Genomic DNA, 16,576 nt, shown 5'->3' on the forward strand with positions numbered 1-16,576 from the left:
CAGCGTTTCTGGAAGAAACTCTTCAAGTCTCATCAGAATCCTCAAGAGTTCAAAATCATCAGCAAATTCCTCATCTCAAGAAAATGGAGGAAGAAAGGAAACAGAAGGGAGGAAAGAAACTGGAGCAGAACACAACTGTTGATATTCCTGATGACATATACATGGACTATTGCACGCCTGATGAAGAACCTGAGACAATGGCCAAAAGAAAGATTAGGCTGCAGAAAATTGAGCGCAGATGGGCAAAGGAGTGGAAGGAGTATAGGTTTGTGACTCCAAAATATGCGAAGAAATTCGCTTTGAAGCCTCCTGGCAGAAGGGCTCCACTTGAGGATCATCAAGTAGCTCATCCCTCAAGTCTTATGACACTTGATGACTACCCAGATGAAAAAGAAAGGCATCTGGCCAAGCTCAAGAAGCAAGCCGAAATAGCAGTGAAGAAATTTAATGAATCCTCAGCTGCTGCCTCCGGTGCTGCTCATTCCTCAGCAGCAGAAACTTCAGGCTCAGAGATTCCTCAAAAGCAGTCTGCGCCCACAAAGCCAAAGGCTTCCAAGCCTCAAGAGAAGTCTGCACCGGCCTCTGTCACAAAACCCTCAGCTCCAAAACCCTCGGTTCCAAAACCGTCAACACCAAAACCATCAGCGCCAAAACCCTCAGCACCCATCTCATCTACACCAAAGTCCTCAGCTCCACCTCCAAAGCCAGTACAGAAGAAAGTCGTGAAGCCTACGACAACCAGCTCCAGCTCCTCACTCCCAGCTGCAACTAGCTCGGAGACAAAGTCTTCAACACCCCTTGTGAAGACTTTGGCAACTATTGAACCTGCACCTCTGCCCAGCCCCAGCAAAATCATCGCAGTCCCTTCTGCATCAGAGGGAAGTGATGATTATGATGATGAAACCCTGGAAGCCATCATCAGGAACAAGCAAGAAAGGGTAGCACAAGCATCAGGCAGTGTTATTCCTCTGGCCATGGACCCCAAGGTCCTCCTCGACTTCATCAATGTATGGTATGAAGACCCAAACACACCCATTGATGATTTCAAACTTCCTCCTGGCGTCAGCCACATGGTGGTCACCTTCATAAACGAAGCCAAGTGAAAGGAACAGAAGGCCAAGCAGGCAAAGATTGCAAAGGCCAAAAAGGAGAAATTCCTCAGGCAAAATCTCCTCAAGCTGACGCCTGAAGCATTGGTGTCAACCCAGGCAGAGCTGCAAGTCTTGACTGACAAGTGTGACAAACTGTCAGACCGCAAAAGCATCAAGCGCAATTTCATCAAACTAGCCACTAGTGCTGTTGATGACTACAACAAGCGACACCCACAACCAGCACCAACTCCTTAGCCCCTGGTTGAGCAGCCAGAAGATGCATCTCCTGATGAGGAGGAAATTCCTCAAGGTGAGGAACAACACCAAGGGCGCCGTGCTGATGAGCCGGCCATTGAAGAAATCATCACCGAGACCGCTCCTGATGAAACTGCAACCCCTGATGCAACTGCTCCTGATCCAGCTGCTTCACCAAAGCAGGCTGATGACTCTGTTCCAGCTGGTTCCTCACTACCAGCTGAAGAATCTGTAGAGAAAACACCTTCACCAAAAGCTTCAAAGGTGAAGAAGGTAATCCCGTCTGCATCAGACGCGAAAAAGACAAGAGCTGCTGAGAAGGAAGTGAAGAAGAGAAAAGCTTCCTCAGCAGAAGAAAAGATTGAGGCAAAACGCCTCAAGGAAACTGAAGAATCTGCCCCTCTGGACCCGGTGCCTCTAAATATTGCACCTTCATATGAAATGGTCGTCATTGGTGACCAAACTACAAGGGCAGATGAGGAAATGAAGGATGCTGCCTCTGAGGAGCATACTGATGAGGAAATCCAGATTGATGACAGTCCTCAACCTCATATTCCTCAGAAAGAGACTACTCAAGCTTCAGCTGCAACAGCTGATGAATCTGCTTCTGCCACAAAGTCAGCTGATGAAAACCAAACTGAAGAAAATGTCCAGTCTGAGCAGGCTCCTCCCACTGAACAGGCTGACCAAACTCCTCAAGCTGAGAAGGAAGAAGAAATTCCTCAGCCTGAAGCTAGCCAGAGCAAGAAATACTAGCTGATGAAATTCCTCAACCTGAGGAAACTGCTGAAGCAAATGTTCCCGCCCCTGACAATGACTTCATTGTGCTCAACCCAGAGACTGCCATGGTTGTTTCCCCTCCCATTCCTCAGCACAATATCAAGCGAGTTCAGCGCCAGCCATTCTCGAAGCGGCCAAAGTTTCAGAAAGAGAATTTCTTTGAGAAACGCATGTATTTCATCGGAGAGAATCTTTATGACAAGCCTCAAATGAGGCATCTGAAGTTTTGGATAAGGACTCAGATGAACTATTATGCTTCTGTGCTCTGTGGAAGCAACAAGATATTCTAGCACAGGCACATTCCTCATGATGAGCTTGAAGAAATTCCCTGCATGGAACCAGCCCTCAGTGTACTCCATGATGCAGGTTTGCTCCCTATGTGCTCAGACATCTCAGATTGGAATAGTGAGCTTATTCTTCAGTTCTATGCAACTCTGCACATCTCGGGCAATGCTGATGACATCAACACTTGGGTGTTTAATTGGATGACCCAAAACACTCACTACAAGGCTCCCGCATCTGAACTCCTCAGAGAACTGCCCGTACCAATTCCTTTAGACGGGGCAGTGAAGCTTTATGGCGAGCGTGAGCTGCCAAATGGGATGATGGAAGTCCTCATGAAGCCTTTGGCTGCAGGAAAACCCTCAAGAACCACATTCCTCGTCCATGAGCTCAAGTACACACCTCGGTCTGTCTATCGCATTCTCTGCAGTGTGCTAGCGCCAATCAAAGGCCATGATGATGAAGAAGATGTCGTCGGCCTCATAAAGAATATCCTCTTCAACATCATTCACGGTATTCCCATGAATATCCACGATTTCTTTTTGAGGACTTTGGCTGACAATGCAATGTGCCCCTATGATCACAAAATTTATGCCCCATGGATCATGAGATTCCTCAGGACAAGGACAGGCATCAACTTCCACGCAGATTTCCAGAACCATGTTGGTTATATGCCTCCTATCCGGGTCAACAAGAAGACTTTCGAGCCCATTGAGGGAAAAGGAAAGTCTGTGATTGATGAAGGCAGCAGGCCGCTTGATGGCCAGTTTAAAGAACCAGACGCTTATTCTTCATGGGACGATACTGAGACTCGTCCACCCAGTCCTGTTCCTCCTCGCATGCTCAACACCAGAGAGCTTCTCCTCATTCTTCATCAGAAGGTAGATCACAACCACAAATGGGTCAAACGCCAGTTTGGTGCCATTGTGAAAACCCTCACTGAGACACAGAACTCTGTGAAACTTAATCATCACTATCTGCATGAGGTTTTCGATCGCACCTGGGCTACTCTTGCACATCTGAAGACCCAGACTGAGCTTGAAGAAATGAACTTTGAGCAAGACTTTGAGTGGTCGTGGCCTCCCAAGAAGAAGTTCAGGCCCGTTCCCGTGCCAGATCTTGAAGACAGCTCCTTCTCGTCATTCCGCACTGCCGAATCTGATGAGGAACGACTCGACACCGCAACAGGCCCAAGGAAGAAGACTACACCCAAGAAGCGTCAAGGATCTTCATCAACCGCCAAGAAATGAAATCTTCACAAGCATTAGTCCTCAATTTGTCCCTTTTTGTAACTTGATGACAAAGGGGGAGAAACTTGAGAGTTAGTCTTCAAACGGGATTTATTTTTGGGGCTTATGAACTATATTTAAGTTACAAACTCTTGGCTCTTCTGAAGTTTTTATGTAATGAGTTGTAACTTAAGCCCGATGGTACTCTGACGCTTTTTGAACGTTTTTCTTCGCATGCTTATTCCTCAAGTTTTTAATGCACGCATGCTGGAATTCGTCAGATACCATTTACCATCATGCATCTTCATTTTCTTCAAATGATATGTTATATGTATGCATGACTTACAAGATTCAGGGGGAGATCTCCACGATATATATCATCAATGTGCATATACTACAAAAGCAAAATCCTCAAGGTATGCACATCTTCAGGGGGAGTCTCTGTGAATCTTGTTTTCAAATTCCTCAATTAACTATTTACACTTCATATTTTTAATCCATGTTGAAGACTTAACCTAATTGTCATCCATGTTGAAGACTTAACCTAATTATCAGGGCCGTTAGGAACAGGTTGGCTGCCAGGACCCTTTTCAAAGATTACTTTTAAATCTTTGACCATATCAAATACTTCAGCACCAGTACGGATGACAGGCTTCCCCCGGGGTTCTCCCTTGCCATTGAAATGCTTGCCTTTTTTCTTTAAGGGATGCTTGGGCGGAAGAAAACGACGATTGTACGGATACACATTCTTCCTACATTTGTCCAGATATATAGTTTCTGTCTGATCCAAACAGTGTGTGCATGCATTGTATCCCTTGTTTGACTGTCCTGAAATGTTACTAAGAGCAGGCCAATCATTGATGGTTACGAAAAGCAACGCTCGAAGGTCAAATTCCTCTTGTTTGTGCTCGTCCCACACACGTACTGTAAGTGCATCTAGTGCCCCTTAGTGATTTTGGTGGTTTGAAGACTTATAGGTTAAGTATCTAATGTGTTTATAAGTGTACACAGGATCTATAAGTCATTAAGGAGTTTGAAATATTTGAAGAATATCGACCCCTAAAAATATATGTCTTCAGTTGAAGAAATTGGTCTGAAGCTGAAGAAATGAATCACGAGGAATCTGCGATGAAATTGATATTCCTCATGAAGATATTGATATCGAGAAGATCGGTGGTTCCTGAAGAAAATCATTTCGAAGAAATTGAAGCGTGAAGATTTACGCTTTCTGTTTTTACTTTCTTCGCATTTGATGAGTAGGAACGACGTACTGTTAAAGGGGGTCAAAGTAACGCTATGGAATGAATTTCCTCATGATGCTCAACCCAAGCCAAATCCTACCAAAAGCCTCAAGTGAGGAATATGAGTGACATGAGGACTCTCACAGTTGAGGGTCCCGACCGTTTCGATAGCCACGCCAAGTCACTGGTCTTATCCACTCCAACGGTCATATTATTTAAGGGCATTAGTGTCAAATCATGTCGGGATGCTCCCAGGCTATAAATAGTCGCCCCCACAACCACTAGCTGGTTGGCTGCTCCGTTAGAAACTGACACTTGTCATAAGAGCAACCCAAATTCCTCAGAGCCTTCGAGAGTAAATCATCAGTGAGGAAATACACCACCCACCGAAACCACAAACCAAACCTAGTGATTGAGCATCACTGAAGAAGTTGTTCCTGTGTGGGACTGAAGCCTTTTACCTTTGAGGACTGTGCATCCTCCAGACGGTTAGGCGTCATGGTCTAGAGCAATCCAGCAGTCAATTGTGGATCATCGGGTGACCGAGTTTGTGAGGGTTTGGAAGTCTGCCCTGAAGACTTACCACGAGTGTTGGGCGAGGACTGTGTGTCCTTAGCTTAAGGAGAATACGGTAGGGACTGTGTGTCCCGGGACTGGGTGTCCTTTGGTTTCAATACCAAGCCGCTCCAAACCAGATGTACAACTGTCACAGCAGTTGGAACTGGGTCATCAACAACAGTCTTCACCAAGAATCGGGTTCTAATTCCTCAACTCTTTACATTCTCTGTATTATGTGTTGATGACATTCACTGTGACTGTTTGAAGAATTTGCTGAAGACTTTCTCTGAATTTCCTCAACCCCAAATTCTTCACTTGAGTTAATCATCATATGTATTCTGCATGCTTGCTTATTGTGCAATCTGTTTTCACAATCTTCACTCTGTAATACTGCTGTTGTGAACGTTTGCACGACTGATCCTTAACTGTTTCCGCTGTAAGTTAGTCATCAGTGAGGAATTTCCTCAAGAGGAATTTCCTCAGTGATGAAATTCTAAAAATATCCTATTCACCCCCCCCTCTAGTCGATATAACGCACTTTCACGTACACCTGGTTCGGCCCACAGCTGTAAAAGTTCATCAACTAATGGCCTTAGGTACACATCAATATCGTTGCCGGGTTGCTTTGGACCTTGGATAAGCACTGGCATCATAATGAACTTCCGCTTCATGCACAACCAAGGAGGAAGGTTGTAGATACATAGAGTAACGGGCCAGGTGCTGTGACTGCAACTCTGCTCCCCAAAAGGATTCATGCCATCTGTACTCAGGCCTAACCATAAGTTCCTTGCGTCAGCTGCAAATCTCGGGAACTCTCTCTCGATTTTTCTCCACTGCTGACCATCAGCGGTGTGCCTCAACTTATCGTCTTCCATACGATCTTCCATGTGCCATCGCAACAACTTCGCATGATCTTTATTTCTGAACAGACGTTTCAACCGTGGTATTATAGGAGCATACCACATCATCTTGGCAGGAACCCTCTTCATGGGTGGCTCGCCCTCAATATCACCAAGGTCATCTTTTCTGATCTTATACCGCAATGCAGTGCATACCGGGCATTTATCCATATTCTCGTACTTCTCACCGCGGTAAAGGATGCAGTCATTAGGGCATGCATGTATCTTCTGCACGTCTAATCCTAGAGGGCAGACAAGCTTCTTTGCTTCGTACGTGCTGGCGGGCAATTCGTTCTTTCTTGGAAGCATCTTCTTCATCAGTACCAGCAACTTTTCGAATGACGAGTCAGTCACACCGGTCTCTGCCTTCCACTTCAGCAATTCCAGTGTGCTACCCAGCTTCTTCTGGCCATGTTCACAAGTTGGGTACAACAATTTGTTGTGGCCCTGTAACATCTGCTTGAACTGCAACCTCTCCTTTTCTGTGTCGCAACCTCGCCGTGCATCAGAAATGACCCGGCCAAGATCATCAGCGGGCTCATATGGTTCCCGTTCTTCATCCTGATCTTCTTCTTCATTGTCTTCCATTGCGGTATCAGCATACTCAGGGAACATAGATCGGTAGTTGTCATCGTCGTTCTCTTCTTCTTCATCGTCGTCTTCCATCATAACCCCTCTTTCTCCGTGCTTGGTCCAAACATTATAGCCCGACATGAAACCGGACCGAAGCAGATGGCTCTGAATGACTCTTGAGGAAGTGTAATCCTTCTCATTCCGACATTCAACACATGGACAAAACATATAGCCACCACCATGCTTGTTCGCATTGGCTACATCTCGAAAAGAATGCACGCCTTCTCTGTAAGCGGTTGTGCGTCGATCATCGTACATCCATGGATGGCTCATCTGTGTTATACGACAGTTTATCAAATACAATAACGATCCTAAAAATTAGTACCGCACGGTCTAAACGAGGAAATATAGTTGCTAACCTTTTAGAATAAGTAGAAATAAAGAGGAAGAGGTTTAAGCGTGGCTCAGGCATCTCATATCGTAGTTGCGTTCGGTGAACTAAAGCGGCATCGCTCTAACACACATTTCAACAAACACCTCTAGTGCATCAAAAAAAGTGGAGAGCTAGCACCCACCCACAATCCTCCATCCAAGAAAAATGCAAGGAAGAGGGGAGAGGGGTGTTGTGCTATATATAGGCAGAGGACTTTAGTCCCGGTTTGAGACACAAACCGGGACTAAAGGTGGCGCACATGCGGGCTGCCCACCGCATAGCCCTTTAGTCCCGGTTTGGGACACGGACCGGGACTAAAGGCTCCTTACGGGCCGGGACTAAAGCCTCGAGGGAGGCATTGAGAATTGGGGCGACGCGGCCGGGCCTTTAGTCCCGGCCCAGAGGCAGGCCGGGACTAAAGGGTCCCGGCCAAAGGCCCGTTTTCCACTAGTGTAGTGAGTGGAGTGTGGTTCCATTCAACACTTAAGGCATGGGAGCTATACCTTGCTTTGCGCGAGTGGAATGGGTAGTGAGTGGAGTGTGGTTCCATCAATCTACACTTAAGGCATGGGTAGTGAGTGGAGTGTGGTTCCATCCATCTACATTTTTCATACACATTTCTATATTTTACATATACACCAGTAACATTTTTTATACATGCCTAGAATTTAACAATTAATGTTTGACGGCTATCTTTTTCATACATATTTTACATTTTCGGTAAATTAGGAACATTTTTAATACTTGTTTAATATTTCAAATATATGACTAACATTTTTCATACACGATCAATATTTTTTAAATAATTGTTTTCAGTTTCATTTTTTAATACGCATTTTACATTTTTCATATATATTAGAATCATTCTTTCATACATGTTTAACATATGTGTATACTGTCCGTTTACATCAGAAACATTATTTTTTACATGTTTAACATATTTTTATATCATTAACATTTTTTATATATGATCAACATTTAAAAATAACTTGTTCGTATGTTCAGTTTTTTATACACGGTCTACATTGTTGTATACACCTGAAACATTTTTCCATACAAGTTTAAATACATTTAAACAGATGATAAGGATTGTTTTAAACATATATTTTTGGCTACCTACTCTTTATCATAACCATTATACATTCTCTGTATACATCAGTAACATTCTTTATATACTTTTTTATGATTTGCGGAATAATTGATTCCCACTTTTTAAGAACTTACTTTTTTATATCAAATTTTTTTATATATTTTTTGTATACATCGGAAACATTTTTTCTATACACACTTAACATTGTTCAAATGCATGATTAACGTTTTTCCAAATTGTATGTAAATTATATTTTTGTAAAATATGTGTACAATATTTGGAAGTATAAAAATGTAAATAAATATATGATGAAAACAAACATAAAAAGACAAAAACGACGAGGCAATTGTTATTCGCACGTTTGGGCTGGTCCCGCTTCAGGCATGGCTGACACTGAACACGCGTTGAGTAGGCACGCCCCACTTTAGGCGTGTTGCACATGCGTTATTGTTTAAATTGTCTGTCTATCGCACAAAGGTGTGCTTGGGTCGGCCAACCCATGTAGCAACGAACTTTAGCGAGCACCGGAAAACCATACACAAAACAGAGAGAACTCATGGCAGGCAGGTCTTGTGCCCACTGCCGGGGCTACCTCATGTCCAACTTGGAGGCCTCCAGAAGAAGGTTACATAAAGATTAATGTTGATGGCGGCTTTTCGAGGAATGGTGACCGAGGGGAGCAACATCGATCTGCAGAGATTATAATGGAATGTTCTTGGGTCTTTCACTAGCCTTCGACCTCATGGTGGACATATTTGTTGCTGCATGTGATTCAAAGACGGTGGTCGCAGACATCAGCAAGGGCATAGAAGGAATATATTCAGCCATTGTCAAATAAGTTTCTTTGAGAGACTTCTCGACATGTTATATCTAATTTTGAAGGTCGAGCTTCCAACTGGGAAGCACATAATCTAGCAAAAAAATCTAGTTCTTCAGAGGTTGGTCGCCATGTGTGGTTAGGGGATCCCCATGATCCCCTTATTATTCCTGTATAAACCTTGACACTATTCAATAAAGCGTAGTTTACTGCTAAAAAATGTAGCAACGCACTATAGCGAGCACTATCTCTAGGTAATTTGATTTTCTATTTTCTTCAGGTTTTCGCTTTTTATTTTGATCTCCAGGAGAAACATTTTTTATGAGAAGTTATTAAAAATTGAGAAGAGTTTTCTTTATATCCTGAATAGTTTTAAATATGGAGAACATTTTTCAATTGAAACAATTTTTAAAATGTGCAATAAATTCAAATAATTCCAAACGTTTTCTTACAATTTTAAACATTTTTCTAAAACATGTTTTTTTTGTTTGAAAACTTGAAAATAAAAAACAAAGAAAAATAGAAAAAAGAAATAAAATCGGACTGGAACTTCATTGCACTGAACTTCGATTAAGACGGGAATTCAGAATCATATTTAAGTGCCCGCCACCGATTCACATGCAACAGTTGGCCCAAGAAATCCAATAACAGCCTCCGCATGGCTCATTTGGTCCAAATCATGACAGCACAAACTGGTCTCCTTTCTTTGTGGCTTTCTTTACAAGGAAAAAACAATGCTGGTTAGTGCTTTGCTACTTTCTGAGTCTAGCTTCCCAATACAAAAAGACCAGAAGATCTTCTAAAAATAATAATTTAATCAGCAAATTTTGTTAGCATCTGATTAAGGCTAGCGATGAGACCGACAGGCACTAGGCTCTCAAGTGTATTAAGGTTAGCATCCAATCTCTGCTAGATTGCAGTGGGCACCAGAATAATGATACCAGTTAGTTAAAGTTCTCTTTTTACAAGATGCTCTGAAGTTTACAATCATTAAAATTATACCAGGAAATGCAAAAGGCAAGATCTCTCCCTTTTTTTCGACAAAACCTCTTTTTTACAAGATGCACTGATATATGCAAACATTTTATTCTCACAAATTGCAAATGACAAGTTTCTCCTTTTCTTTTTTGACACACAACCTTTTTTTGTGTCAGGTTAAAGGCAGCTTTTTATCAGCATGGAGAAGAGTCAGCACTTTGCTCAGCCATAGGCCTACGGCAAAAGCCAGTGCCTTCTCTTTTCCTCTACTTCTTAATTTGCTTTTGCTTAGGGCTTGTACTGTGATTGGGACAATACCCTACTGTTCCCCATCTAACTGTCCTTGCAAGCAGCTAAAGCCTAGCAGGAGGATATGGCTGCAGATGTGGCTTAGATTGTGATCTGGATGCAAACCAGTTGATAAAGTTTCATTTTGCTTTGCACTCACAGTAATTCCTGAACAATGTTAGTTTGCTAACTGTATGTGATCCAGTAAGGCAAGTTACCTGAACATGGATGATATTCTCCAGGTGGGCATAATCTTCAGCATCTTGTCCGGATCCAGTACCCCCTGCAGTAGGAAACAAGCGCCGGTAACATCGTTACCGCTGAAAGCGACTAATGGGCAGCTGCTCGCTGCACAATGTGCGCAGGCAAAACCTCGGGGAATTTTATGAGACCGCACCGGTCTGGATCTACTACCTTTTGTCGGCGACGGAGATTTTTCTTATCGCTGCGTATAGGAGCTAGCCTCGCATTGCTGGCCGTTTCCTGATCATGAAGTAATATGCAGTTGCAGCAAAGTGCAGTTCCGCCATGGGCGCCAATGCTGCATCATACCGACAACCCACTTTCGCCGTTCATCTCGCAACTAGGAGCTGCTCGTCTCTCGGCCTCGCAATTCCACTAACAACTCACCATCCTGCTTTCCTCTAGATTGGATCGGATGGGACAACGCCACCTTTTCTGCATAACTGAATAGTTCTGCATCCTTACCATGATAAGAATGGGGTCAAGTTTGTAGCCCAAACAAGAGCTTGCCAAACTCACCAAAGTGTGCAAATAGTGGAATCTTTTCCAGTGTCACTGCCAACTCAGCAATGGAGGAGATGCTTCCACCGGTCAATATATCTTAGTCATTCTTGCCAGCAGTTTCTCATGGCACTGGAGAAAAAAGAACATGTTGAGATGGACCATTTCATGTCAATAACTAATCGCATTATGTGTTACCACTTGCACCTCTTTTCAGAGGGTAAAAGGGTCATTGCTGCGTATCCTCCATGACATCTCTTTAATTTGCAGAAGGATCTCCGTCTGGTAAAATAAGCCTATAAGTAGTCCATGACAAGAGCATCATCATGGCAGTACAAGTGAAGATTCATCATCAGCGTAATGCGGGCGATGGCGCGCATCGATGAGTGGAAACCGGTGATCGCAATGCTGGTCTTTGACCTCATCTCTGCCGTGACAACGGCCCTGATCAAGGCGGCGCTCGAGGAAGGGCTCGACCGCCTAGTGCTCATCACGCTGCGTCAACTGGTGGCTACGGTCTTCCTTTCTCCGATCGCATTTTTCAAAGAACGGTACTACATAAATTATGATTCGCAGAAGATGACTAACAGAGTTCAGAACTTGGGCTATAATTTGATGCTACTGTTGTTTTTTCTTTCGTTTCAGGAACACGCGGCCTAAGCTCACACTGGAGATCCTCGTCTACCTCTTCTTCAGCGCAGTGTTAGGGTACGGTTTGCAAACATAGCATCACAACAATCAATTCCTCGTATTAGTACGACGACCCAGCTATATAATGTTCTGCCAGAAATGATTCTGTTTGATTCATCATTGACTTTTTCCTCCCATTTTAGCGCCGCGCTCTCTCAGTATACCTTCTTCTACGGGTTGCAGTACACCACAGCAACCTTTGCCATAACTTTCACCAACCTGGCTCCTGTACTGACTTTCCTCATCGCGGTTTTGCTCAGGTGTGTGTGTGTGTGTGCCAATTTTCAAATTAACGTGCAGGTGGTACCTTTCTCATGCACTTTGTTCTTGCTAATAATGTTCTCTGAAACCCTTTGGGAATACTATACTGCTCATGGATGATGTAGGGTGGAGTCGCTGAACATGAAGAACAAGGCAGGAGCTGCAAAGATCATCGGGACGCTCATGTCGTTCGCCGGCGTCATGCTCCTGACCCTCTACAAGGGTGTGGCTTTGACACACCAAGCAGAGCCTTCAGGCCAGCATGCAGAAGCAGCAGCTGCAGCAGCAGAATCTGGCAAGAAGAGCTGGACCCTGGGCACCCTAGCATTACTGGCGAACTGCCTGTGCTTCTCCTTTTGGCTCCTGCTGCAGTCCAAGCTCACCAAGAAGTACCCCGCACTCTACTCTAGCACTGCATACATGTTCCTCATCAGCTCCCTGCAGGGTGGGGGCCTGACGGCGGCGATACAGCGGCGGGCGTCCGTGTGGGTCCTCACAAAGCCAGTGGAGATTGTTACAGTACTATACACAGTAAGATCTTTTGTTGCAGTTCATACCCAAAAAAGAGTTAAGAGAGCTCTGTAGATAATTGACTGAACCAAAGAACATATGTTGCAGGGAATCTTGGGGTCTGGAGTGGGATATGTACTGATGACATGGTGTGTGGAGAAGAGAGGGCCAGTGTTCACTTCATCCTTCATCCCCATCATCCAGATCATGGTGGCCATAATTGATTTCTTCTTTCTCCATGAGAACATCTACCTTGGAAGGTAAAACTGACCCGCCTCGGTTATTAAATCAGTACTGAATCATGGCCATTCATTCAGTTTCCATGTTGAAACAAATGATGCTTAATCTTTTCAGTTTACGAGTGAGTTTATCCACTTTCTGAACTTGTAGAACTGCAATGGCTGGTCCAAACGGCATCACCTTTTGTATTTTTTGTTTTGCCATTGCAGTGTGCTGGGATCCATACTGATGATCATGGGCCTCTATATTCTGCTGTGGGGAAAGAGCAGGGATGCCTCGGCCATGGTACCATCTGCCAAAGAAGAGGAAGAGGATAAGGAGAAGCAAATCAAATCATGAGGACCAAAGCTATGGAACTCACAGGCTGTAAAACTATGGCATATATTCCTCCTTAATTTCCTACACCTACGTAGTTTAACCAAGAGGAATAGTATACAGTACTATTAGTAATGCAGTTGTCGTATGCGTTTTTGCTCACAAAACGAGACGATGTGCCAGGCTAATTCCTGAGGTTATATGCGTAAATGTAGCCCAAATTCTTCAGGTGATAAAGAGCGGTGGGCATAGGTTGCCCACATCTGTCACATTGAGCATGGAAAGAAATAATAGAAAAGAAAAGAAAAATATCCTCCGCACGATTTTCGTACGACCACCCCACGGCCCTGTGTGGGCGGGTAATATGGAACCGATACTTTGCGATTTGATTTGGACTTAAAGAAACATTTTGCTCACCAAAGAAGAGAGACAGTGGGCATTGGATCTTAGAACTTTCTCACGGGAAGGTGTTCCCCTAAATCGAGCTCATGCCAAAATTTTCAGTGCTAAGGCAGCATCCAATGCCCTACAGTGTAGACGAAGGCCATGCAGGAAGGATCACAAGCTATATTTTGCTTGCCAGAAACTGAAAAAAAGGGACGTAGAGCCTTACTTTGTTCCGTTGCACTGTGCAATAAAGAGACAGCTATTCGATTCAGCCGGGTGCGCAATTTGCTCGATACGGCAAATTTTCCACAATTATTCAGACATTAAGAGGACACGCGATGTCCTCCTCTCCTCCAGGCCATGTTTTAGCTCTCAGTCACGTGCGCGAAAACGAAACCGCGAGTCGGAAACATACCTTCAGATGCCATTTTCTGAACCTTCGGCTCTCATCACCCCTATAAAACCATGGCATAACCAGAAACAAACTGCCCATCAGATCATCAAGGCGGACGGACCGAAAATGTGGAGTGCAGGATGCATGGAGCAGTGGATGCCGACGGCGGCGATGGTGGCGACGAACGTCGTGATCGCTGTCATGACCGCGCTGCTCAAGCAGGCGCTGAACCAGGGGATGAACCGGCTGGTCCTCATCACTTTCAGGCAGATGCTGGCCACTGTATTCCTTGGCCCCATTGCCTACTTCAAGGAAAGGTATCATCATCATCATTATAATCAAAAGCAAAGGCAAACAGATCATGATGATAAAAGCAGCTGCTGGTAGTAGCACCAGTAGTTCATCGTTGTTATTTCACTGTCGCTGATCATGCACTTGCGCTGGCCTTTTTTCTCTCCCCCTTTCCTCCTTTCAGGAAGACAAGACCAAAGATCACTGCTGAAATCTTTGCATACCTGTTCCTTAGTGGAATCCTCGGACCGGTGCTGCTTCAGTACACGCTCTTCGTCGGGTTGGAGTACACGACCGCAACATTTGCTGCGACTTTCGGCAATCTGCTCCCGATGGTTACCTTCCTGATATCACTCGCTTTCGGGTAAATGTTCATTCTCTTTTCTGCGGCAAAAAAGTTGTTTTCTGTGAAAGGGAGGTTTCTGTAGCACCACTATAAGTTTGAATTTATTCGGTTTTAACACTTAAATACAGTTTCCATTAATTTAACTAGGAACTTGTACAATAGCAGGCTTGAAATGCACTAGGAGTCTAATACTAGCTAGTTTGATTCTGTACTGTCAAAAAAAAAAAACTAGTTTGATTCTGTGCTAGAACTTTCTAAATCTGTTTTCATCAAATCTATCACATAATAATAGCATCTTGAACTGAACCAACAGCAAAGGAAAAAGACTTCGACTTTACGGATCACATCGATAACTTTACCTATGAACAAAAATTTAACACATACTGTAATTTCCTAAATCATGTGAAACAGAATCAAACACTTTTTCATAAGCTAAGTTGCATTGAACACTCATGAGACATTGAGACATGATTTACAAACACAATTACTACTAGAAGACCAGACGAATTCAGATGAATTTCATCCATAATCGGTGCTAGGTATGAGGCGCTGGAGGTTCGGAGCAAGCCCGGGAGCGCCAAGATCTCCGGCACGCTGCTGTCCCTCACGGGGGCCATGATGCTCACCTTCTACAAGGGCGCGTCCCTCACCCACCACCTCCACCACCTGCCTCCGTCGGCGGCGGCGGCAGGCGTCGAGGAGCAGCACCGGAGCGCGGTGCGGTGGGTGCTGGGGTCGGCGTCGATGCTGGCGAACGTGGTGGGGTTCGCGGGGTGGCTGCTGCTGCAGCGGCGGCTGACGCGCCTGTACCCGGCCGTGTACTCGGCCACGGCGCTCATGTCGCTGCTCAGCTTCGCGCAGGCGGCGGCGCTGGCGCTGTCCACGCAGTGGGGCGCCGGCGTCGCCGCCTGGCGGCTCCGTGGCACCGTCGAGATCGCCGCCGTCGTCTACTGCGTACGTGCGCCAGATCCGTCCATCGATTCCTGAAGATCAAAGATGCAAGATTTTGATTGGGGATTTGGATTTGGATTTGGATTTGGCAGGGGGTGGTGGCGTCCGGGGTCGGGTACCTGCTGCTGACCTACTGCGTGGAGAAGCGGGGCCCTGTGTTCACCGCCGCCTTCAGCCCGCTGGCGCAGATGTTCGTCGCCGGCATCGACCTCTGCGTCCTCCACGAGCCGCTCTACCTCGGCAGGTCGTTCCGCCATTAATCTGAACCCGCTCTCTGAACACTGTTGTTGTTTTTCGTCAGACTTCTGTGTCCAAACTGCATCAGACAGTGAGCTGATTCAGTGTCTATTGATCTGATGATGACATGATGTTTGCAGCGTGCTGGGGTCGGTGCTGGTCATCCTGGGCCTCTACCTCGTGTTGTGGGGCAAGAGGGAGGAAGCCGCCGCCGCCGCCGCTCCGGCGAAGACGGTGGAAGCAGCGGCGGCAGCCGGCCACGGAGACGTGGCAGAGCAACAAGAGAGAGTGTGACTCTTGTGAACGCATTTGAAGTTTTGATGAGAAAACAGTTTGTGATGTTGTCGCCGATGATCTTCTTCCACATGAGAGTGAGATGCTCCGGTGAAGATGGAGATAAACAATGTTACAATGAGATGTTGGTTGGTGGTACGGTGTCACTCAAATCTTTATCTTTACCTCTTAATAAAGCATACGTCATTAAAATTGCTCTTGAAGTTGGTTTAAATTACCCACTATGCCATCCATAAGTAAAAAAAACTGTTTAGATTTTGTTCCTGTCAAAGTAGTTGTACGTTATCCTTCTTAAAGCTTGAAATCAGTATTTGTCAATACCATGTGTGAGGCGTAGTGGCTGGTGCAGCTCTCATGCATCTAGGAGTGCTAGGTTTGATCCTTGGTTCTAGCACTTTTTTC

General features: G+C 45.0%; 2 protein-coding genes and 1 long non-coding RNA gene across 4 annotated transcripts; 2 read left to right on the forward strand and 1 right to left on the reverse strand.

Moving 5' to 3' along the window:
* Window positions 1–8,644: 8,644 nt before the first annotated feature.
* Window positions 8,645–11,021, reverse strand: LOC123411687. 2 transcript variants are annotated; one of them, XR_006613308.1, is made up of 3 exons: window positions 10,929–11,021; window positions 10,733–10,797; window positions 8,645–9,192 (listed from the first exon to the last, which is right to left on the reverse strand). It is a non-coding gene; the product is annotated as an uncharacterized LOC123411687 (long non-coding RNA). The 2 variants fall into 2 exon arrangements; XR_006613307.1 differs by lacking the exon at window positions 8,645–9,192 and having other exon boundaries at window positions 10,379–10,797.
* Window positions 11,022–11,607: 586 nt separating this feature from the next.
* Window positions 11,608–13,684, forward strand: LOC123411686 (WAT1-related protein At3g30340-like). Its single transcript, XM_045104650.1, has 6 exons — window positions 11,608–11,809; window positions 11,904–11,966; window positions 12,092–12,208; window positions 12,335–12,740; window positions 12,828–12,979; window positions 13,169–13,684. Exons 1-6 carry the CDS (start codon window positions 11,619–11,621, stop codon window positions 13,296–13,298), a joined length of 1,059 nt encoding a protein of 352 aa, XP_044960585.1. The 5' UTR covers window positions 11,608–11,618; the 3' UTR covers window positions 13,299–13,684.
* Window positions 13,685–13,887: 203 nt separating this feature from the next.
* Window positions 13,888–16,312, forward strand: LOC123411685 (WAT1-related protein At3g30340-like). The gene is made up of 5 exons (XM_045104649.1): window positions 13,888–14,372; window positions 14,531–14,710; window positions 15,232–15,646; window positions 15,736–15,887; window positions 16,021–16,312. Exons 1-5 carry the CDS (start codon window positions 14,083–14,085, stop codon window positions 16,172–16,174), a joined length of 1,191 nt encoding a protein of 396 aa, XP_044960584.1. The 5' UTR covers window positions 13,888–14,082; the 3' UTR covers window positions 16,175–16,312.
* The last annotated feature ends 264 nt before the right edge of the window (window positions 16,313–16,576 follow it).

Source organism: Hordeum vulgare, chromosome 7H, assembly GCF_904849725.1.
Source record: "Hordeum vulgare subsp. vulgare chromosome 7H, MorexV3_pseudomolecules_assembly, whole genome shotgun sequence".
Taxonomy (NCBI): Eukaryota; Viridiplantae; Streptophyta; class Magnoliopsida; order Poales; family Poaceae; genus Hordeum; species Hordeum vulgare.